The following is a 23,944-nucleotide window of genomic DNA, read 5'->3' on the forward strand; positions in this document are numbered from 1 at the left end:
CAATGAACCACACCAAAATTCGGACCAAGTATTTTCATGCTCTCCTAATTGATCCACAGACACACCCCTCACAACATTAATTATGTGTAACACCCTGTTTCTCGCTTTACAGTATAATCTAAAATAGGCATTTTAGATAGAATATTATTTAGGATAAATAATCTAAACGGAAGTCATAGTAATCGGTAAAGAGAATCCATATATATATATAAAGAACGTCAAAAATCTGACTACATTAGAGGAAGTTATGATTTTTCTAAGATTCGGTGCAAAAGTATGCGCACAAAAATTGAATTTTAGAACGATAGATTATTAAGAAAAATAATCTAAATGAGAGATGAAGATCTCATCAGTAGGAATCCGTCAATATAAAGAACATCTTCGTATGTAGGAGTTATGCTTTCTGCATCCATCTCTAACAGACTAAGATTATAAAAAAACATAACTTTTTGATAGCGTGAGAATTAGCTGTTCAGATCTAAAGGAAACTTGTAGATCCCGTCGAGTGCTTTCCGACAATATAAAGGATTTCGAAAACGGAGCTCGTATGAAGAAGTTATATCATTTCGAAAATATGGAAAATCAGGTGCGCAATGATAACGTGGCAGAGCCAGAGAGCACCATGTGGAAAATCGGCCCTTCACCTCCAACAAGAGACACGTCTACATGGCTTCACAAGGTTTTGACATGTGGCACCATGAAATGGTGACATGTGGCATATTATAGAAGGTAGTGAGGTGGACCACCCATTTTGCGACACGTGGCAGGCGACCAAAGGATCCACCAAGGTGGAAGTGCATGTCTCGCACTGTACCTTGCGCGATGAGCACCTCTTTCTGGCCGATAAATACCTAACCATCCTCATTCATTTTTCACACCATTCCATAGCTCTCTCTCTCTCTCTCAACTTCTATACTCGAGTTTAGGGATCGTTCTTCGGGATTTATAGTATTTTAGTTTAGCGAAGCTCTAGGCATCTCAGCTCGACTAGTAGAAGCTTCGGGTCGGAGTTCTACCAATGCAATATTCTGGTTTTTTCTAGAAACTCCTGTAAGGTAAGTTGCACGCCTTAAGTGTAACTTATATTTATATTCATAGTCGTAGTTATGAATATATATATATATATATATATATATATATATATATATATATATATATATATATATATATATATATATAAAATAAAGATTTATTAGTAATTCCAAGTTATTATACTGATTGATCTACTTACGGGAAATGTCTAGAATGGTCACATTAGCTTGGTTGTTGGATTTCAGAAAGCCTATACGCCAAAATGGCCATGCCTCCCAGCTGTCCGATATGGCTGATCCTTATTTGATTGAACTTTCGGTATCATTGGGATTAGTGAAAGATCTGGTTATCAATACCAAATCGTGATAGAAATTAATAGCTTACAGTATTATAGGTTAATACTTGTTTGGTGCAATATCCGCCAGTTGAATCTCTAGAAGGGACGTCCGATTAGCTGTTGATATTCCGAGTAATTGTCCATGTGAGTTCTTCTCACTATATTGTATACTCCAATCCGTATCCTCTATATGTTAGGATATAGGTACCTTATAGTATACACTTAGGAAATTAGACTAGGATAGTTAGTTTTTTGTTATGTAAATTGTCTGCTATATGTGTCGATATAATGTGGGAGTTGAGGACGGACCAGCCTTGTGCTAAAATCCAATAGACTTGGGCGGACTAGCTATATGCTAAAGGCAAAAGTGCGGTCCAACTATATGATGTAGGAAAAAAGGAGCGGACTAGCTTCATGCTAAATGCCAAAGTGCGGTCCAGCTATATGTTGTAGGAAAAAAGGGGTGGACTAGCTTCATGCTAAAGGCCAAAGTCGGGTCTAGCTATATGTTGTAGGCAAAAAAGGGCGGACCTGCTTTATGCTATAGGGAAAAAGGGGCGGACCTGCTTTATGCTGAAGGCCAAGGGGCGAACTAGCTTTATGCTAAAGGCCATTATATGTACGTATTTTGGAATATGGTATATTAGGGGAACTCACTAAACCTAGCGCTTACCTAGTTGTTTATAAATGTTTTTTTAGGAACTTCATTGGTTCGTGAGAAGGGCAAGGTTCGACTATACATATGCGCATTCACAATCATGTTTCCGCATAATGTAATAAATACTCTGATGTAATGAATATTTTGAATAAACAAAAATGAATTTAGGTTGGAAATCGGGACATTACATTATGAAACTGCTAACATTTCACCTTCTAGGAGAAAACAAAATGCTTCATAGTCCAACTGTGTCCCTTCTTCATCAAAATCTTCCCCAAAGGGTGGATTATTAGTGGATCTATCAGTTGATGAACCTCAACTGGTAATAAAAACGTCCTCAAGAACAACCAAAATAAGAGCCCATGTCTAAACTGAACTGAACAGATCCCACCAGTGCCTAATGAGCCCACTAACACTTCTAAATTCAAAGGAAATTCCAAAATTATCCATAAATGTTGTCAGATACCTAATCGGATCAACCCGAATACCAACTCTACCGATGCAATCAGCCTAAATCAAAATCTGCATAGTTCCATGGTTACACTTGATGAAAACTGAATGACACCACTTTGCCTTCAGGACTTTAAATAACCAAGCACCAAACTCATTTCTACTAGAGAAATTAATTCCACAACCAAAAAATCAAGAGTAAACATACATAGAGAGCATAATATATGTCCTATAAAACTTGATGAAGGTTTGACATGTCGGTTGCACCTTCCACTAGTACCCCTTGGAGACCCTCACACGACTCCCAAATGTTGGAGGAATGAAATGAACAATTGATCAGAAATGGACTGAAAAGCAAACCCAATGATCCGCTCACGACTGAACAAAATCCATGTGAAAAGTACATCCACCAACCCTAAAGTTGTTTGATAGTTCAACGACCGCTCTTCCCTTATTATAAATAGTGGTTGGTTCTGAGAACGAACCTAATCCTTAATATTAGGAAAACATACATAACCCTAAAGGCGTGATCCTGACATCAACTAAATCTGCACTCGATGTCTGACCAATCCTTAATTATTTTGATATCATGGAAGATTCCGACGGATCCTTGGGAATGTGACAAGAACCCTTCTAACTCGTAGCATCTGGATGGTAACCTACTATCCTCCTTTCAATATGCACTCTGAACATTAGGGTTCAAACTATCTTTACTTGACGTCCTAAGACCGAATCAACCATATATACTCCAATAATGTATGTCGGTCTACAAAATGGCATATGTCAATCAATAAAATGGTAACCAGACAATCATAAAGGAACCTTGAACCTTAGGTGGAGACTTAAACACTTTTACCATTAATTCTCTCACATATAATCACATAATCAGAAGCATAAAAAATGAAAACAGAAATGAAATGAATACGATATGTACCATCAACAACATCTAGCAAAACTTAGGCCTCCTCGGTCGTCAACTGAAACGTTCGGCTCCTCACCACCAGAGCCCCCACCCCACCCTCACTGCTAACCGTAATCATCAGTATAGCTGAAGCAGAAGTTCTTGCCACTCCACTCATTAGCCTCGAACAACCAGCCTTCTTGTGGCCCGCTTAATTATAGTGAAAACAAATTGGACACAATCCCAGAGGGTAATCCATGTTGATGTGACCATTATCGCCTCTCTTGTAGCAACCCATACCTCCTGATGGACACATTCCATCATGCGTTTTCATGCACTTTCTGCAATGGCCCCGACCTTGCTGGCCTTTAGCTCGTTAATTGAAGGTCTTGGGCTTCTTTGCTGAACCTACTGTTATCTTAACTGAAACTGGCTTTTGCATTGACCGATGCTCTAACTCAATCTCGCACTCCTGGGATCTGGCAGCCATATCCTCCAAACTCTTAAAACTCGATAGGATCACAAACTCCTGAATACTATCCCTCAACATATCATGGTACCTCGTTTTCTTCATCTCCTTATCCACAACATATTGTGGAACCAGTAAATCCCTCTTCCTGAAGTTAGCGGTGATCTCCACCATAGTCTATGTCGTCTGGAAAAGATCTGGAAACTCCCTCACTAATTGTTATGCCTCTAATGTAGGTGGAAATTCAGCTCTGGATCTTGTCACAAATTCATCCCAAGATGTGGACGTCGTAGCCTTATATCAAAAAGCATGACCAATTTCCTCCCATCAGTCGCAAGCTTGGTCCTTTAAAAGGCAAGATGCAAATCCCACCTTCGACCCCATGGGGCAGAAACTCGTCCATCAAGTATTCTCCATGTTATAGATCCATCGTCGGCTAGCAATAGGGTCCATCTTCCCAAAGAACTTTGCGGCTCCATGACCCTTGTGTTGGGTTTTGAGCATTCTAACACTCCTATGGTGTACATGCAACCCTAGAAACCTTGGATCTATGTTTTCTCTAAAATACATGCAAATTTGTTTTTCCAAGGTTTACAACCTAGCTAGCATGTTATGGGGTACTTGTAATAAAAAAACTTTAAGTAGAATAACATACCTTTATTTTGTAGTTGATTGCTTGGAATTTTAGAGCCTAGCACCAATAGTGTGAATGCCTCAAGTGGTGTCACAAATCACCCAAAACAATTTGGAAATACTTGAGAGAATATGATGCTCACTAAAATCGGTCCACTCTTGTTTCTCACACACACTAGTGCCAATTCTAGAACCAAAGGACCTCTTTATATAGTATGGAGGATTAAGGTTAAACCCTAATACTCATGACTCTTCATTTACCTAGGATCCATGGATTAAAAGCTCCATGGACTTCCATATACTCTTAGCCCATCCTAAATAAATCTTAGCCCAATCCATATATATATATATATATATATATATATATATATATATATATATATATATATATATGTAAGAGTCCATATTTAATTAGCCTCTTTTGATCAATAAATTAATTCCAAAATCAATTCTTGATCAACACTAATTAAATAATTTGATTTCATATTAATATATTATAACATATAATATATTAATAGATCATAAACATCTTATTCTCAAAGGTATATCCATACAAATTGTTAGGTAAAGTGCAACCCAAACGGACCATGCCGGGTTGGGTAAATTTCATACAAAATATAGTTACTATGACAACCCGAAATTTCTATCTTGTACACTTATTCAAATCAATCAAGCTCATACTTGTTTTTTCTATCTTCTAGCATTGTTTAGAGTCAATTTGAGAGTTCTAAGCCTAGTATAACCAAGGTATGAGGCTAGCAATGAGTGTATTTGAGTTCAACACCTTTCAATTGAGCCAAACACCCATTCATGAGGTGTGCGCGGCCGCTCCTCTATTGTAAGTACCACTCCTCATGCTTGTTACTTACTATATTTACTCCTTATAAACGTCCAAACCATGATCATTAAGGAGTATACGGCCATACACACCCCATGTGGTCGTACACCCCTTTGTTTAGTGTTATTTGGCTTCAAACTCATGATTCTATGCTAGCACATGATCAAGGATACTTAGGGGATTCAAGATAGAACGTTGGAATACACTTTTGACCATTTTTAGATGAATATCAAGGGTGTACGTCCGTACACCCCTTGTGTGGCCGTACACACCCTTTTTAAAGTCTAAAATGGCATTAAACTTTCATTAAGGCTAAGTATTGGTCAAGACACACTTCCTAGATGCTTAATAAGACTTTAAATCACTCAATGGCATGTTTCACCATGAGTGTGCGGTTGCACACCCACTTCGGCCGTACACTCTGGCCGTACACGCACATGAAACATACCATTTTGGCCGTACACTCACTAGTGTGGCCATACACCCATTATATGCAACCCTTGGTACTTCTAACACTTGAATCTAAGTGTTTTCTATGTCCTAGGGTGTCTTTCCTTTCATAATTAGTTGTTTAAACACTAATTATGTACATATTTGTGTCATTATATGCTTACTAGGATCCGTTGTGCTCAAGTCTTCACTTGACACTTAGCATCCTACAAACCGGTCTTTCATTCGTATCACTAACTGCAGGTGAGTTCATACCCCTTATCTTTTAAATGATTTTAAATGCTTTTATGGGGGGAATACAAGTAGAAACATTATATTTATTATATCAATCACATGTGATTAATAACTATCAAACAGACAGATTTCTTACATTTCAAACTGTGTTATCAAACAAACTGCTTCAAAAATCGTTTTACAAACTCCTTGATATGCAAAACTCTTTATTAAACTCTGTTAACTTTTCCCATTGCATTCACATTGTGATCTTCTCACATAAACGGTAATGTAAACTATATCTTGGTAATGATAGTCATACTTGGGAAAGATACAAACTCATACAAACAACACAACACACAGAACATTTGGGCCTTGATATAAGGTTAGTTTTAGTAGAAAATATAGGATTTTCTAGGACATACAAACATTTATTACAAATACTTACAAACTTTTACATCAAACATTTACAAGCACTTTCATACAAGCAATGACACTAAAATACTTATGAATTCACCAGCTTTAGTGCTGATCTACACTTTCAAAATAACTTGTACTCTCAGGTCACCAGTAGACAGGTACCGATGACCAGGTTTTGAGAAGATGGAGCACGCTCAAGACTCATCTCTTATTTTGATTCATATTTTTGGTGTCTTATAAACTATACATACCTGCATTCATACTAAAATCAGTGTCACTAGGACAGAACAAAAGTATTGCGGTTGTTGGACAGCACAAGTAGGCTTGGGGACATATAATCAGATCTGGGAGTGATATAGCTTGATCAACTATATATTTCCGAGAAGTGATTAGCATGTGCCTAGGAATGGTTGTGGTGTTGCAACAAGTCTAAAAACTTACCAACACTACTACATTGAAAACATTAGAACGGAACATAAGCTTAAAATACTATAGGCGTATTTTGTGTCACTATAATTACTTATCTGAGAACTAGAGGTCTCTATTAGTAGGTCGATAGTTGCTTGGTGGATACGCTAAGGTTATATGTGACTAAGGTGTCATAGACTTAAAATCTGTGATCTTTGCTTTATTACCTGTTCCTTGTTTGGTTGTGGATTTGGAGTTAGGATCACTTATTCGAAGGTCTATCATGTTTTGATTTCATGTAACTGGTATGCACTATGCAAGTATTGAAGTAACTGATAAAGATCATATTATAATTATCTAAATTAGTACGTCTATTAATTATTTCTTTTATCCCTATTCTCGCATAGATAACATGGTTGGATTCCATCCCCACGGCGACCCGTACTTCCCTAACCAAGGTAACTGAGGATGGCTCGATGCAGAGCCAGAAGAGAATCATCCAATCCCTCTGGATGACGACTTCGCATAGAACTTTTTGGAGGATTCTGACTCCGAACCCGAAGTCAATAACCTACCCCCAGTAGCTCAAATCCCGAACCCTAACCCTCGTCCAACATTTCAAGGCCCCACACCTCTGTGGGCAACAAACTTGAAAAGATGCAGCCATGAACACGGTCAACCCTTACCCTACAACGGAGACCAAAGCTTCTATAACTTGAGCGAGGGAGGCTCAGCGGACAGAGTCCTGCCTATTCAGGTCTGCAGGATTGCTTATAACGATGAGCAGGGTAGAGTGGCCATCAACCGAATCATGGAAGTTGATGCCGATGCGGGAGTCAATACCGTATGCATTCGCCATCTAGAGTCTGCTTATGAAAGGAATCAAAATCAGAATACGACCCTGTAGAGAGATCTTACTGCAACCCAAGCTAAAGTTAGGGAACTTCGAGCTCGTCAGGCAACATATGAAAGGCGCATGAGAGACATGGAGCGCCGTTTGTCAAAATCAAGGAATCATTCCAGTGATTCTCGTCGTAGATAGAGCCTACTCAACTTTCTATTTTTTTGATATAGCTTAAGTCTATGTAAAAGCTCTAGTTTTAGTTTCCTGTCTATGATAAGACTTTGAACTTGTTAAGTCTTGTTAGGTCTTAGTTCTGTCAAAATTTTCCTATCTTGGTGTGATGTAGGACCTACTCCTAGGTCATTTTTCTCGAACTTGCTACATCTGTAATACCAATATTATTGACAGATATATAATCTCATGAAAATTAATATCCAAGTACTTTCATCTTTCTAGTACTAGATCTACATTCAATCACACTTTCATTTGTGTTGCTGGACTATGAAGAGTTAGTCCATGAGTCACTCTCATCATTCTCTCTATTAAATTATTACCAATATCTTCATCTTTGTGATCTTATAGCTACAAAATGCCTCCACGTCGATCATCGAGGCGCACTACTCCAATAACTCCAAATCAAACTCCTCCTCCTCAATACAACCCAGCAGCTATCCAAGCTGATGTGAATGCGGCTGTTACGACATCTTTAGCACAATTCACTTCGACCGGTACTAGTGGGAGTGAAATTTATGTGCTTCCCACTATTGTTGAAGCTCTAGTACGCGCTAGGGAGTGCTCGTATAAAGACTTCACCAGCTGCAAACCTAAGGCCTTCAATAGAATTGGCGGAATCATTGCCCTCTCACAATGATTCGAGAAAACGGAGTCGATCTTTGAGATCGGCTCCTGTCTGAAAGGGAGCAAAGTAAAATTTGTCGTCTGCACCTTCGCAGACTGAGCTCTGACATGGTGGAATAGCCATGTCAAGTCACTATCTCTTATAGTGGAAAATGCTACCGGCTGGGAAGCTCTTAAGGAGCTCATGATCGAAGAGTACTGCCCGAGGGGCGAAGTTCAGAAGTTGGAGCAGGAGCTCTGGAGCCTAACCATGAAGGGCTCTGACATAGTCTCCTACACTGCCAGATTCAGCGATCTGGTAGCGCTATGTCCGGGAATGGTCCCTTCTGAAGCAAAGAAGGTGGAAAGGTATATTTGGGGGTTGGTGCCTCCATTTCAGGGGGATGTTCTAGCTTTAAACCCTGCTACCTTTGATAGTGCCAAGCAATTAGCACAACGACTCATTGACCATGGGGTCCGTACCCCGTCAACAACAACCCTAGCCATCTCAGAACCCCCCAAAGCCACTGATAACAAGCGGATGTTTTAGGACGACAAGAAGAAGAACGCGGCACAGAAATCTGCCAAAAAGCAGCAGGTCGTGGCGGTTCATGTTGCGATAGCACCTGCCGCTGTTGCACCGGTAAAGCAGTACGTTGGAAACTTGCCGAAGTGCAACAAATGCAACTTCCACCACACTAGACCCTGCCAAGAAATGCAGTGCTCTAACTGCAATAGGAAGGGGTACACTGCTCGTTTCTGCAAAGCTCCGGCAAGGCAAATCAACCAAGTCCCCGGCGTTGGTGTGGGCCAGGCTTGCTATGGTTGTGGCGAGGTGGGACACTACAAAAGGAACTGCCCTAAGGCAGGGAATGCCAACGGAGTGGGAAGAGTTTTGGTTATAGGCCACGAGGAAGCAGTTGCCACCCCATAGTGGTCACTGGTACGTTTCTCCTCGATAACTCTTATGCATGCATACTGTTTAATAATGGAGCGGAGAGGAGTTTTGTGAACCAAAAATTTGCTCACTTAAGTAAAAATCACGAGCACTTAAAGAACCGTTCACTGTAGAAATGGATAACGAAAAGACTGAGAGCACTAGCAGTATATACATAGGATGTACTCTAACTCTAGATAGCCATTCATTTTCAATCGACCTCATGTCGGTCTCAATTAAAATTTTTGATGTCATTATCGGCATGGACTGGTTTAGTCTACATCATGCTGACATCATGTGTTATGAAAAGGCTGTTCGCCTTAATATGCCGTCTAGCGAAACTCTAGTAGTCTATGGCAACAAATCCGGAATGAACCTCCGTATCATCTCGAGCATTCAAGCCCAGAAGTACTTGCGAAAGGAGTGTCGTGCATTCCTTGATCATGTTGTTGATGTGAGCCAAGAGACGAAAGACATAAATAGCATTCTAGTAGTACGCGATTTTCCCGACATCTTACCAGAAGAAATCCCAGGATTACCTCCGCAACGTCAAGTCGAGTTCAAAATCGACTTAGTTCTAGGGGCTACCCCAGTAGCCAAATCGCCCTATTGTCTAGCACCAGCTGAGATGCAGGAACTGTCTGGTCAACTTAACGAACTACTCAGCAAGGGCTTCATTAGGCCAAGCTTCTCACCCTGGGGAGCACCGGTCTTGTTCATCAAGAAGAAAGACGAATCGTTCCGTATGTGCATCGACTATAGAGAACTAAACAACCTAACCGTTAAGAATCGTTATCCTCTGCCTTGCATAGACGATTTGTTCGACCAGCTGCAAGGGGAGAATTACTTATTAAAGATTGATCTGAGATCCGGGTATCACCAATTACGAGTGCTAGGGGAGGATGTTCCCAAGACAGCCTTCCGAACTCGTTATGGACACTGCGAGTTTGTAGTGATGCCATTCAGATTGACTAATGTGCCCGTAGTATTCATGGACTTAATGAATAGGGTATGTCGTCCTTACTTGGATCAGTTTTTCATTGTATTCATTGATGACATACTTATCTACTCTCATAGTAAGGAAGAGCATAGTAAGCATCTACATCATATCTTGGAAACATTACGATCAGAGAAGCTTTACGCGAAGTTCTCTAAATGCGAGTTTTGGATTCAAAGAGTCGAATTCCTGAGTCATGTTATTAGTGAAGAAGGAATTCATGTGGAACCTTCCAAAATCAAAGCCATTGAGAACTGGTCAGCACCGAAGACGCCTACAGAAATTCGTCAATTTCTAGGCCTCATTGGCTACTATCGTAGGTTTATTCAGAACTTCTCTCAGATTGCGAAACCTCTTACAACATTGACCCAGTAGGGCGTGGCCTTTGACTGGGAGGAGAAGCAAGAGAAAGCGTTCCAAAAGCTAAAACAAGCCTTATGCACCGCACCAATAATATCCCTCCCAATAATTTCTTTGTAAAATTCTTTTTAGAAAAAAATTTCTTTCAAAAAGATCACCAATTCCTTAGTTTAAGTTCAGACACTCCCAAAAGTGTTCCCGAATCCCTCAAACCAAGGCTCTGATACAAACTTGTAACGTCCCGAAAATACCAATAAAATTTTCATTTTTAAACCATCAAATCCATACAACCATTTATGCCAAAACTAATTAGAGTAAAATGTATCTTTCAAACATCAGAGTGAAACAATAATAATCGGTGCGGAAAAGACATCAAGGGATGATTTACAGTCAAGCCGGGACTTTCCCTTTGGGACTAGAAGTATCTAAAAATGTTTGAACAACAAAACTGTAAGTATAAAGCTTAAGGAGTTCCCCAAAATACCATATAACAATATGGGCCCCTCCCACAATATATCGAGCCTCGCTCATCCAATCATAACGGGCCTCACCCAACATAAAAAAGGTCCCAATCCAACATACAAATGGGCCCAACACAATACACAATGCATAAGTCAAAAAGACATCTAGCATCCTACATAATATAATGAGTACACTCACCTTGTCGAGGTACTCAACAACTAACAGCTCTCACAGCCAACGAATGGGTTCCATACACCTCTTAACAAACCACAGAAGGTAACCCTTAGCCTACATTCTAACACTAGAAATTTAACCAAAAGTAACCCATGTCAACGGTCAAGGTCAAAGTCAACAATCATCATCACCAACAACTAATAATCACATTGTGACTAACCCATGGTCACATTGTGGCTAACAAAATCAGCCCCAATCTAAAACTCTAGATTCGAACAACTCATTTGCAATCAAAACCATTATCACATCACGATGGGTATGCACCTACATCGTGACAGAGTCCGTCTAAATCAATCATGAAATCTCATTGTCGCGTCGTGACCTCCATATGGTCATGTCATGACTACTCATATTTGGGAGAACTTAATTCAATCCTTAATCATTTAATCCATCCATTCCAACTTTCTAGAGGGCCTTCCTACTCCAAAAATATTATAAAAATTGATGCTTTATAGAGATGCATGTCTTGATCTCTTATTATGTCAACATGATGAAAAATGCAACCACAATCACATAAATGTCTTCAAAACTTATCGAAACTCCATATCCAACATATACAACCCTCAAGGGATGTCGAGGACCCATAAATTTTCCAACTTTATGGAACCCCACAATTCCAAATGACTCAAACTTGAAGATAAAGGGACAAAAACTTAGATCTAGCAACCTAGAACAATAAAGTTTGGATCTTGAACGCTTACAAAGGTCCAAAGATAACCAAATGAAGTCCCAAGCTTGTCAAGATGAACATAATGCTATCAAGGCCTTCTTGTTCCTTCAAAAGTAACCAAGGTAATTCAAGGGGTTGTAATAAATCACTAGGCGTTGTAGAATACTTTTGGCGTTGAAAAACATCACACCTCACAACCATTTTTGCCACATCGCATTACATCTGTATCTAAAAACCTCCTGAACGTGTTTATACATCATTTTCACTCCCAAACGCCCTCCGATAAAACCTTGATGAAATTCAAGAAATAATTTTGGAATCCAACTTGATTGACGATTAAGAACCAATCGACCTTTTTAAAATAAACAGTTGTTTTAATAGAGTAACCCAACGTTCCCTGGACGGTTATAATGCGTTGCTTGATGACCACTAGTTCTTCATCGGTTTCTACTTCTTTCCGCAGCTCATCCTAATCAACCTTCCATGCCGATGTCAGAGCCCCAAGATGAACGAAAACATCTCTGCAAGACAATGCATCCACAACACTATTATTTTTTCCGAGTTGATAAGCAATGTCAAAATTATACCCTAATATTTTTTATAACCATTTTTTATGGTCTTCTGCAACGGTACATGATACTAATAAATATTTTAGACTATGATGGTCGGTTCGAACCAAAAACTTTCGCCTATGCCATTAACGACGCCACTTTTGTATAGCAAACATAATACCCATTAATTATCACTCATAAACTAATTTCATCCGAGCACGAGCTCCCAATGTATGGCTATAAAAAGAGAACAAAATAGCAATACAGATTTCCTAACATAAACAATCTATTTATTCATAGATCAGTTTGTTTGACATGTACTTACAAAGGGAAATCCTCACTACAATACTAGAAACATGAAACCCTAACCTAGACAGAAGAAGTACATAAAAGATTTGTGACTACTATTAAAATATTCCAACACTTACATACATATCACTAAAGACATATCTGATCACCCACAAAATATACTCATCGACCTAGAAAATGATCTTTGATATATAACCATGTATTCACCTGCAACCCTTAGAAAAAAAAATATGTAAAGTATACCCAAAATATAAAAAAGAAAATATCAACCATTTATAAAAGTCAGCTATTAGTATGATGTAAGAATATAAATTTAACAAAAACCTATCGGTATACTATCTTCCATCAAAACTGCACCAAGATCATAGCCTAACGCATCTGTTTCAACAATAAAAAATTTGATAAAATCGGTAAAAGCCAAACTGGGTACATTTGTCATTGTTTGTTGCAACAACCGAAAGGCTTTGGTAGCTTCTTCAGTCCACTTGAAACTATCCTTCTTTAGCTGTTCTGTTAACAACCTAGTGTGCTATACCCCTTCACAAATTTTTTATAGTAACTGGTTAACCCTAAAAAGCCTCGTAGTTCCCGAAGCGTAGTTGGTACCGGCCATGTCAGCATTGCTTCAATTTTAGTTGGCTCTACCGCCACTCCTTCTTTTGAAACTATGTGCCCTAAATATTCTATCTTGCTTTGTGCAATGGCGTATTTATTCTAATTAGCATAATGTTGATTCTTTTGCAAAAACTTTTAACATAATTGATAAATTCTCGACGTGTTTCGCCTCGGTTTTAAAATAAAAAAGAATATCATAAAAACATCAACCATACTAACCTTCTTCGGGTACCGCCCCGACATCGGATCAAAATACGGAAAAAATATAAACCTACATCGGGCCCCGCCCAACATCGGACCTTAATACGGAACATACTAACATACATAAACGGGTCAGACTTGGTGCCTTCGACCTATTCCTACTGGAGGAAAACTCGCCTCAAATGTCGAGTGAAGTAGTTGAGCGTCTCTGCTCCCGCAACCGGCTCTACTCACGACAAGACGATGATGAGGATGAAAGGAAGTCTCTGGATCTACTATCTTCTCCTTAAATCCTCTAGCTTCTTCTTCTTCCACAAGCAAGAACCAGGCGTTACAACGTGTTACCCACCAGTTGGATCACCAAGATAGCTGTCAAACTTCAAAGTAATTATTCAGGTGAGTTATCTCACTATCCTATGTATTAAAATACATGTCCATGTATGTTAGGGTAGAGATCTAGTAAAGTAGAGCTTATAGTATAATCTATATATGCTTAATGTACTTGAAACTAGTAGAGTAGAGTGCATAAATGTACTCGTACTAGTAGAGTCTAAAGTGCAGCCACTATGTGGGTAATGTTGTAATTAATGACTTAGTTAAGGGTTGATGGGGGAACGGTTAAGGAGGCTGGGAGTCTATAGGCCCGCATGTTAACGAAATACCATGTAGGCCGTAAGTACGCATAGACCCGTATTGACAAAATGACATGTATGTCGTAAGTACACATAGACCTATGTTGACGAAATGGCATGTAGGTCGTAAGTACACATAGACCTGTGTTGATGAAATGACATGTAAGCCGTAAGTACACATAGACATGTATTGAAGACGAAATTGTCGGGCCGTAAGTCTAAAATACACATATTATTGGCAGGATAGTGAGGCATTGTTTGTATGCATGTATATGTATTGTGGTATATGGTATTTTGGGGAATTCACTAGCTTCATGCTTACCTAGTTGAATATAAATGTTTTTCATGTACTTCATTGATTCGTAAGAAGAGCAAGGTTCGAATGTACATACACGCATACACAACATGTTTCCGCACAATGTAATCATACTCTGATATATTTTAATAAATAAAAATGAAAATTTGGGTTGAATATCGAGACGTTACACATATACTCCATGACAATGGTGTGCTTGGTCTTCGCGTGATCTGGTGAGTTACACTAACTCCCTTATTCTATAGACTTTAGTTATTAATGTGTGTTGTTGTTCACGTATATCATATGGGGTAGAGTTGACAATAAACAGAAAAGTAACTTGTTCCCAAGTGGGGGACAAATTATGCTCTTATATCTTATTCTTGGGTTGGGGGGTAAGGGGTATGTTCTCGAATGGATCATAGAAAGGAAGGGGGTTGGTACCAACAATATGTGTAAGGAATTAGTGTGCTATATCAATATTATGTGATTTATGTGTTAAGTTTTATGTGTGGGTAAATGATCGATATAATGGGTTAGTGATGTGTATGATCACTACGTTTTATGCTTACTCGTTGTTCTTTAAACTTTTCAAGATTATCTGGTACAGATAAGGGCAAGAGACCGGCGTGACTGCAAGCAACATTCTCATACTTATTAAATTGTCATTATGAACTTTTGTTTATGAACCTGGATACCTAGATTGCTCCCGGAATATGTTTTCTAAACAATTTCATTTTTGGTAATCTGATATTGTGTTTGGAAGTTTGAACGAATAAGTATTTCAATGTTTTTTTTTCAAAAAAGTGGAGTTAATTTTCTTTAGGTTGTTACAAAGTTATCACATCGTCCATATTGGTTATGAACGTTGCCTCCCTAATATCCTGAGAGCTTCCTCCAGCCACATCAGGAACTAGGTACAAGATTCGACACTATGTACCGCACACAGACAATACGTTATAAGTAGGATCTAATTATTTCCATTTGATTGTTTCCATTCATAACAACTGCCATGAACATGGAGCATACTACCTGCAAAGATGATTGGTAGCATACACACGGTGAATGTATAAATGTATATTTTATGAAAAAAATTAAACAATTAATGGTAAAAAAATTAATAAATGAAAATAAACATTTAAATTTTGAAAAAATATTATATCACCCATACAAAAGCCACGAAATAGACTTGAAAATGATCCATAACATTTATTCTAATGTTGGTGTAACTATGTAGCTTCGTTCTTTCAAGATTATGTAAGTAAGCAGACACGATGATAAAGCTTTGGTTATGATCATGATATGAGCATTTTTTTTTTGCAAAATAATCTCTTATTAGATAACATGCTCTATAGTGTACGGATTTTCGCAATACAGAATCTAATTTTCGTATTATGGTCTCTGGATTTTCGCAGTCAATATGACAAGACAATACATGTTGTGTCAGAAAATACACTATTTTGATAGATTTTTGAAGATAACGTCATTATTCACAGACGTGGGTTTGATATATATATATATATATATATATATATATATATATATATATATATATATATATATATATATATATATATATATATATATATATATATATATATATATATATTCGGAGGCCACATCAATTTTTGCATATGCTATCTCAAAAAATTATGATTATTTTGATTATTATTTATTTTTATAATTAATTTTTGAAAAAAAATATTGTTAAGTTATTTACTGTAATAATGACTTGTTCCCGAGTTTTTAATAAATTAGATAAAGGAAATGGAAGGAAAATATTGATAAAAAGCAAGAGAAAGGAAAGAAAATTTTCTTTATTATATGTTTTCTAATTCGCGAAAGAAATGAAAGAGAAATTGAATATCCTCCTATTTTTCTTTCTAAATATCTTCCTATTAATTTTTAAAATATAATTAATTTTTTCAAAATATAATATGTATCACCATTTTATATGAATAAAAAGAAAAATAGAAAAAAAAAATAAAAGGTTATTTAATTTCCCGAAACGAAATGTAAATTTTAATTTTCTATGTTTTCTGGAATCTATGTCTTCAAAAATCTTTTTGTTCTCTTCACTTTCTTTCTATAATGAGGAACACAATTTTTTTTCGACATCCAACATTCATTTATATCCCTCCTTGATGAAAATAATAATAATAATAATAATTGTGTACCACGTTAATTCGCTACGTCGTTTTCTGCAACCTCGTTTATTATGTCCTGCGTCAGTGTGAATTTTGGATGTTTTTGCGACATATGTAATCCGCTTGATATGAAAACTCGAAGACACCTGTCCGCCACCTCCTTCATCCTAAATTCTTCTCTCACTAGGCATCAAAACTCGTACTCGAACAAGGGACAACAAGCATTGGTTTCAATTTCCAAAATCCGCCCTCAAAGGTACTACTGTCGTTCGCATTTTTTCTAGATTTCGATGTCAAATGGGATTAATTCGACTTACTTTACTCTGTTCCGATTTGTTGCGTAATCGATTAGGGTTTGTTTCTATGTCTATGCGAATTTCTACCTCATTGCCATATCTGCAATTCATATCCTCTTTCATTACAGATATATAGTTATGTGAATGAAATGCGTTTGGAAACGTAAATCATATGTTCTTCACTTCCACTTTCAGAAATTGTTAATTTAGGGTTTCACGTGAATGGCACTTTTGGGTATTTTCCAGTCGGCGCCCTAAGCTTTTACAATTCGTTAATGGAGTTTTAAAGTTGAATTCGTTCTCTGTATTAACATATTATACATGTATCATAGGCCGTAATCTAGGGCATGGCTGGGAAGAAAGCTATTGCGATATGCCAATTAGGTGGCGTATTCAAGACTCTCGATGATGGCTCATTGTCGTATGAAGGTGGGGATGCTCATGCCATAGATATTGATGAGAATTCAAAGTACAGTGATTTCGAAATGGAGGTAGCAGAGATGTTTAACTGTTCACCGAATTTCATGTCTATCAAATACTTCCTTCCTGGAAACAGGAAGACACTTATCACAATCTCCAATGATAAAGACCTTCAACGCATGATGAAATTTCATGGTGATTCTAGCAGCATTGATGTGTATGTCATGATGGAAGAAGTTGTTCCAGATGTTTCAAATATGCCTGCCAGTAGGTAATTTTCAATTTTTCATCACTCATTCTGTTGTTCTTTATATTATTGACTAAAATAGATGAGATATATTTTAGGGTTGATTTGAGTTATACTTTATTGCTAATAGGTCTAGTTTAGCTAAAAAGGGAATGGCTCAAATGGGTTTTAGAAGTTGCCCAACTAAACTGCTTTATTCTAAAGAGTTAGATCATTTTGTTAATAATAGCTTTTATTATCATATTGGTAACAAACCTTCTTCATTTGTCCCATCTAGGTCATTTAACTTTTTATTGTAGGTTATAGGCTATGTGCTTTCTAACTTTATTTTATTCGGGTCACTTTGACCAATTTTTGACCGGTTAAGGCAGTGACATAATTGACCGGTCAATGCTATGTCACTGCCTTAACCAGTCAAACTGATTGACTTAATATATTATTTATTCTTTTTTGCAGGTCAAGCAGAACAACATTATCGGAAGCCGGACTTCTGACAGACCCCACTCCTTGCGTATTGGATGATGACATGGACGAAATAAGTCCACGTGTACTCCTCGATTCCACTTTCGATGTCCCAAACGACCTCGCAAACCTCAACGACGAAATTCCCATAATACCCCCCTCCCCCTCCCTCCCCCTCACCATCTCCCTACCCCCTACCCCAAAACACACCAAAGCCGCCCAACAATGGCAAAACAACATCACGGGAGTCGGCCAACGCTTCAACACCGTAACCGATTTCCGCGACGCGCTACGCAAATACTCAATCGCGCATCAATTCGCGTATAAATATAAAAAAAACGATAGCCACCGTGTCACTGTTCGATGCAAATCCGATGGTTGTCCATGGAGGATCCACGCTTCAAGACTTTCCACAACCCAATTGATATGCATCAAGAAAATGAACCCCACACATACATGCGAAGGCTCCATTGTGAAAACGGGTCATCAAGCCACAAGAAGTTGGGTCGCGGGTGTTATTAAAGAAAAACTAAAAGTGTCCCCAAATTATAAACCCAAAGATATTGTCACCGATATTAAAGAACAATATGGTGTTCAATTAAATTATTTCCAAGCGTGGAGGGGTAAAGAAATTGCAAAAGAACAACTTCAAGGTTCTTATAAAGAAGCGTATGGACAATTACCGTATTTTTGTGACCAAATCATGGAGACAAATCCCGGGTCCCGCGTGACTTTTAACACGAAAGACGACTCGAGTTTTCACCGATTGTTTTTATCGTTTCACGCTTCGTTATACGGATTCCAACATTGTAGACCGTTGATTTTTCTCGGGAGTGTCCCGTTGAAGTCGAAATACCAAGGGACATTACTGGCGGCAACCGCCCCGGATGGCAACGATGAGGTTTTTCCGGTGGCTTTCGCGGTGGTGGGCATGGTTTCCGACGATAACTGGCGGTGGTTTTTGGAGCAACTCAAGGCGGCATTGATTACGTGTCACGGGATCACGTTTGTTGCGGACCGGGAAACGGGGATAAAAGAGGCGGTGTGTGGTGTTTTCCGGGAGGAAAATGTCCACCACGCGTATTGTCTCCGGTCACTTTCCGATCAACTTATACGCGATTTGACCGGAAAGTTTTCGCATGAAGTGAAGCGGTTGATTGTCGATGATTTTTACGCAGCGGCTTACGCGATGAAACCGGACGATTTTCAAAAATGTATTGAAAGTATTAAAAGTATTTCGGTTGAAGCTTATAATTGGGTGATTGAAAGTGAACCTGTTCATTGGGCAAACGCGTTTTTCCTAGGGGCAAGATATAATCATATGACATCGAATTTTGGTGAGATTTTTTACAACTGGGCTTCAGATGCTAATGAATTACCAATAACACAAATGGTGGATACAATTAGGAGTAAGATTATGGAGTTGATTTACAACCGAAGAGCCACTTCTAACCACTGGTTAACTCGGTTAACCCCGGTTAGTTCAGAGAGGTTAGAAAAAGAAAGTATTAAAGTTTGCGCACTTCAAGTTTTTAACTCGGGTGAACAATTTGAGGTTAGGGGGGATAGTATTGAAATAGTGGATATTAATAATTATGATTGTAGTTGTAAAGGGTGGCAGATAACGGGGTTGCCATGTTGTCATGCGATTGCGGTTATTGGGTGTTTGGGGCGGGACCCGTATGATTACTGTGCGAGGTATTTTACGGTTGAGAGTTATCGGTTGACGTATTCGGAATCGGTGAATCCGATTCCGAGGGAGGAGAAGGTGATGGCGGAGGGGTTTTCTCAGGCGATTGTGACGGTGACCCCTCCGCCGACTAGGCGGCCGCCAGGGCGGCCGCCTAGTAAGAAAGTTGGAATGCAGGAAGCAAATAAACGGCAACTTCAGTGTAGTAGATGTAAGGGTACCGGACATAATAAGTCGACTTGCAAGGAAGTTATGTTATCATGAAAATTTAGTGAGTATTATATTTATACAGTAAATCTTACTTTTAGAACAGATACTGAAGTCAATGGAACAAAAAAAAAACAAAAGTACAATTTTTTGTCTCCAAAAAGTATTATACTTTTGTACCATTGACATCGGTATTTGTCTAAGTTTTCTTTTTCATCTATGCGATGATTTTAACTTGGGTTCAGGTTTTTTTTTTTTTTTGACAGGAGGAATAAACTGTTACTGTGATTCAACAGCTGTTACGTGTTGACATCAAGTGTGGTTTTGGTGCCTGTTTTTTAGTTATGGTAGAAGTATTTTCTGTATTGATTTCTTTAAATCGTTTAGGAGACAAGAATCTTAGCAATGATCATTTTGTACAGTTTTGCTTTTGCTTGTAGACATGATAAACACCTGCAGATATAAATAAGTAGGAACCATGGCTGGTTTTTGAATTTCATGGGTTAGCATTAAATTCACGTTTGTCAAGGTAAATGCATGATATGATCATGTTGTGTTGGTGGATTGATTATAAATCTTCAAAAGATCGAGGGCTTAATGTTGATAAAAGTTTAGGGTCTGCTTTGGAAATTTCTTGAAATATCAAATAGATGTGATAATTTTATTAAAAGCTAGCAAGAAGAACAAAGGATCAAGGCTCGATAGGATTTTTTTTATCAACGTAATCCAAATTTTCAAACCCGTGGGATGTCGCTTACAAAACCAATTAAAAGAATAAAGAACTATGGAATAAAAAAACATGTTTTCTGTACGTGTTATTCTAGAATGCTATGGAGTTCCGATATGAACAATAACAGCCAAGCATCGTAATAAAAATCGAGATAAGAATGTGCCTCATAGAGACGATGGCCGGTCCAATGGTATTTGAAGCCCAGGGCTAGAATATTTAGAGACGATGGCCGGTCCAATGGTATTTGAAGCCCAGGGCTAGAATATTTAATGATGCCTTTTGATTGTACCATATGTCCATACAATAACAATGAAGTCATATTCATATTTAAAAAATACAACATGTAATGATATTAATTGCAAAAATAAAACAAAAAAACAAAAAAAAACTAGAGATTTATTTAAAATACATATCTTAATAGTTAAACCAAAAGAAAATAACAAATAGTATTAACTAAAATGCCACTAAAGACATTAACCACTACAAGCTATATTAAGATTTTAATACAATTATATTTTTTCTGAACCACGGAGGCAAATATAGAAACCAGAAAACCAACATGAAGCTGGAGGTCACATACAAACTAACTAAAGCAACAAAAATTGAGGCCAGAAAAACAAATAACATCTTTTTAAAAGAGAAACTAGTCAACTATATACAAATATTCTAAAACAAGATGGGCAAAAGAGTCAAATGGGCTTTTTGGCAATCAACCCAACACTATATGATGTAGAAGATGTGAGCATATCATCAGTCTTGTTATCCATCCAGGCAATCCTTTCCAGCACACAAGGTAAAATGGACTTTTTTTGGTTTTGACAAAACACTTATACTTGAGTGACATAAGAACAAATGAACACCATCTCTTCAATCTTGATAACAAATAAATATTATGTGCCATTTCTTGATTTTCCTTCCAAGAGTGATCTTCCATTTCCATCTTCAAAGTGTCATTACACTCATGAGAGTCGTCTTCTCGAAATTGAAGCAAACAAGGAATTTCCTTTCAGCTATCACCATGAGAACCCACTACAGATTATGATTCATTGTTTCCTTGTTACCTTGAAAAAACAAACTCATTCCTGTTGAGATCAATTCCAACCAACCCAGTTAACCCGTGCCATTGAAACACTTACCTAGATGTGAGAGATAACCAAAGAACAATGTATGCCAAGTGAAACCCCACCCAAGATATTGATAATTATACCCACAAAGAATTAACCCACTAGATAAATGTCAGATTGCAGTCATGTATCCTATTGATGTCTACCCTATGGACAACAAGCACGCCAAGTGAAGCCCCCTTTCATTCTTATTTCAAAAATACATATGATAAAATCAGATAAAAAGATCATCTCGTTTTAGATCCAAGATGTGTAACGATTCCTAAAAAATGCATATGATAAAATCAGATAAAAAAATTGTAACCTATGCTACATCGATTTCAAATAAAAAATCGCTTGGATACTTTGATTCACACAAAAAGAAATTGGGAATAAAACAAAATCAGAAATCAGGAATTCAATTAAACTAGGAATTAGACATAAATTAACCTGTAAATTCAAAATCTAGCAAGAAATTCATGTTCACTATCAATTCCAGAAAATAAAAAAGCATGTGCTTCCAAAACCAGAAAAAGAAACAGGACCTACCAGCTGATCGGATTAGAGAAGGAAACGACTATAGTTGGCGCTGGAGCCGGAGATCAAAAGTTTGGATCGGAGAAGGATCGGTGGTGTGAGCGACATTTATAATTATGACCGCTTGGAATAATCGGTTTTGAGTTAGGGGCAGATGACAAAGTCTGTTTGCGTGCAACAGTCAGCTTCGTTTGTTTTATAAAAGTACTTTTTGATCACTTTTCTCTTTTGGCGGGGAGATGTTTTGATCACTTTTCCCTTCTAACGGGGAGACGTTTTGCAAGTGCACATCTTTTTCCGTAAACTTGGAAAAAGACAAAAGACATATAACCACTTCCAAAACAAACAGCACCTCAGTCTCCTCGTTTCCTGAATCTACTTAAAGCAACGTCATCTCCTTGTCTTCCAATTTTAGAAATTGGAGCTTTGTACTGGTTTTTCTTTTGCCCATTACCGGACTCCCATGTGGACCAAAATTTTGCTAGAAAATAATATTAGACCTATAATAACCGGACCAAATTTGATGCCTCTATTATTGTGATGCCCTGGGCAGCTCGCCCAACCCTTGGGCCGACCTTGTCTCCGTAGGAGTTTTTTTTAAAAGCTTTTTGGTTTATCAAGCTCTTAAGGCTTCACGGAAGTTGGTTCGGCGAGGACCTCGGTGAGTCCTACGTGTGCTCGACGAACATTGGGCCGTCGACTCAGTAGAATCTTACAGATGAGAGAGAGTGTGACTGTTTTGTTTCTTGGAAAATTTTGAACTTTTTTTTTTCAAAAAAAAAATCAAATTTTACCCCCTTTCAACCCTATATTAATAGACGAATGTCTGCGCGTTGTGCATAAACACCTATATAGTTGAAATCTTTAAAAATATATATATTTTTTTTAAAAATATAACAATAACGTTGTTGTTAAATTTGATATAATAATCCGTATGTCAAATTGATATAATATACTGATTATTTTGAATTATATGATAATATATACATCTATTATAACTGCATAATCTCAATCGATTGAATGATTTCTACCCACGAGTTGCTCATGAATAAAATTAAATATAATATATGGTTTAATGTTATTTATAGTTGTTATTCTTGTTAATTAATTTTTTTTTAATTTATTTGCTTAACGTTTTAATTTCTATCATTATAATTATTTAAAACATCAAACATTGTTTTTTTTTTATTTTAAAGGTAACAATATAATCATTTATATAGAGTTATTTTTATCTGTTGTTATTGTAAGTTATTTTAAGCTACTTATTTGAAAACTTTTAAAGATTATAAAAATATATTGGGGAAATATTTTAGTTAAATTGATATTAGAATTTAGTTTTTGCATTTTAGCAC

The 23,944-nt window shown here is 37.5% G+C and overlaps 1 protein-coding gene across 2 annotated transcripts; it reads left to right on the forward strand.

The window, feature by feature from the left end:
* The first annotated feature begins 16,956 nt into the window (after nt 1–16,956).
* LOC111898448 (uncharacterized) lies at nt 16,957–20,716 on the forward strand. 2 transcript variants are annotated; one of them, XM_052765219.1, is made up of 4 exons: nt 16,957–17,156; nt 17,529–17,887; nt 18,320–20,286; nt 20,468–20,716. In XM_052765219.1, exons 2-3 carry the CDS (start codon nt 17,544–17,546, stop codon nt 20,277–20,279), a joined length of 2,304 nt encoding a protein of 767 aa, XP_052621179.1. In that variant the 5' UTR covers nt 16,957–17,156; nt 17,529–17,543; the 3' UTR covers nt 20,280–20,286; nt 20,468–20,716. The 2 variants fall into 2 exon arrangements, with proteins under 2 accessions (XP_052621179.1, XP_023750123.2); XM_023894355.3 differs by having other exon boundaries at nt 16,958–17,156; nt 20,489–20,716.
* Nucleotides 20,717–23,944: the final 3,228 nt, after the last annotated feature.

This window comes from Lactuca sativa, chromosome 7 (assembly GCF_002870075.4).
Source record: "Lactuca sativa cultivar Salinas chromosome 7, Lsat_Salinas_v11, whole genome shotgun sequence".
NCBI lineage: Eukaryota > Viridiplantae > Streptophyta > Magnoliopsida > Asterales > Asteraceae > Lactuca > Lactuca sativa.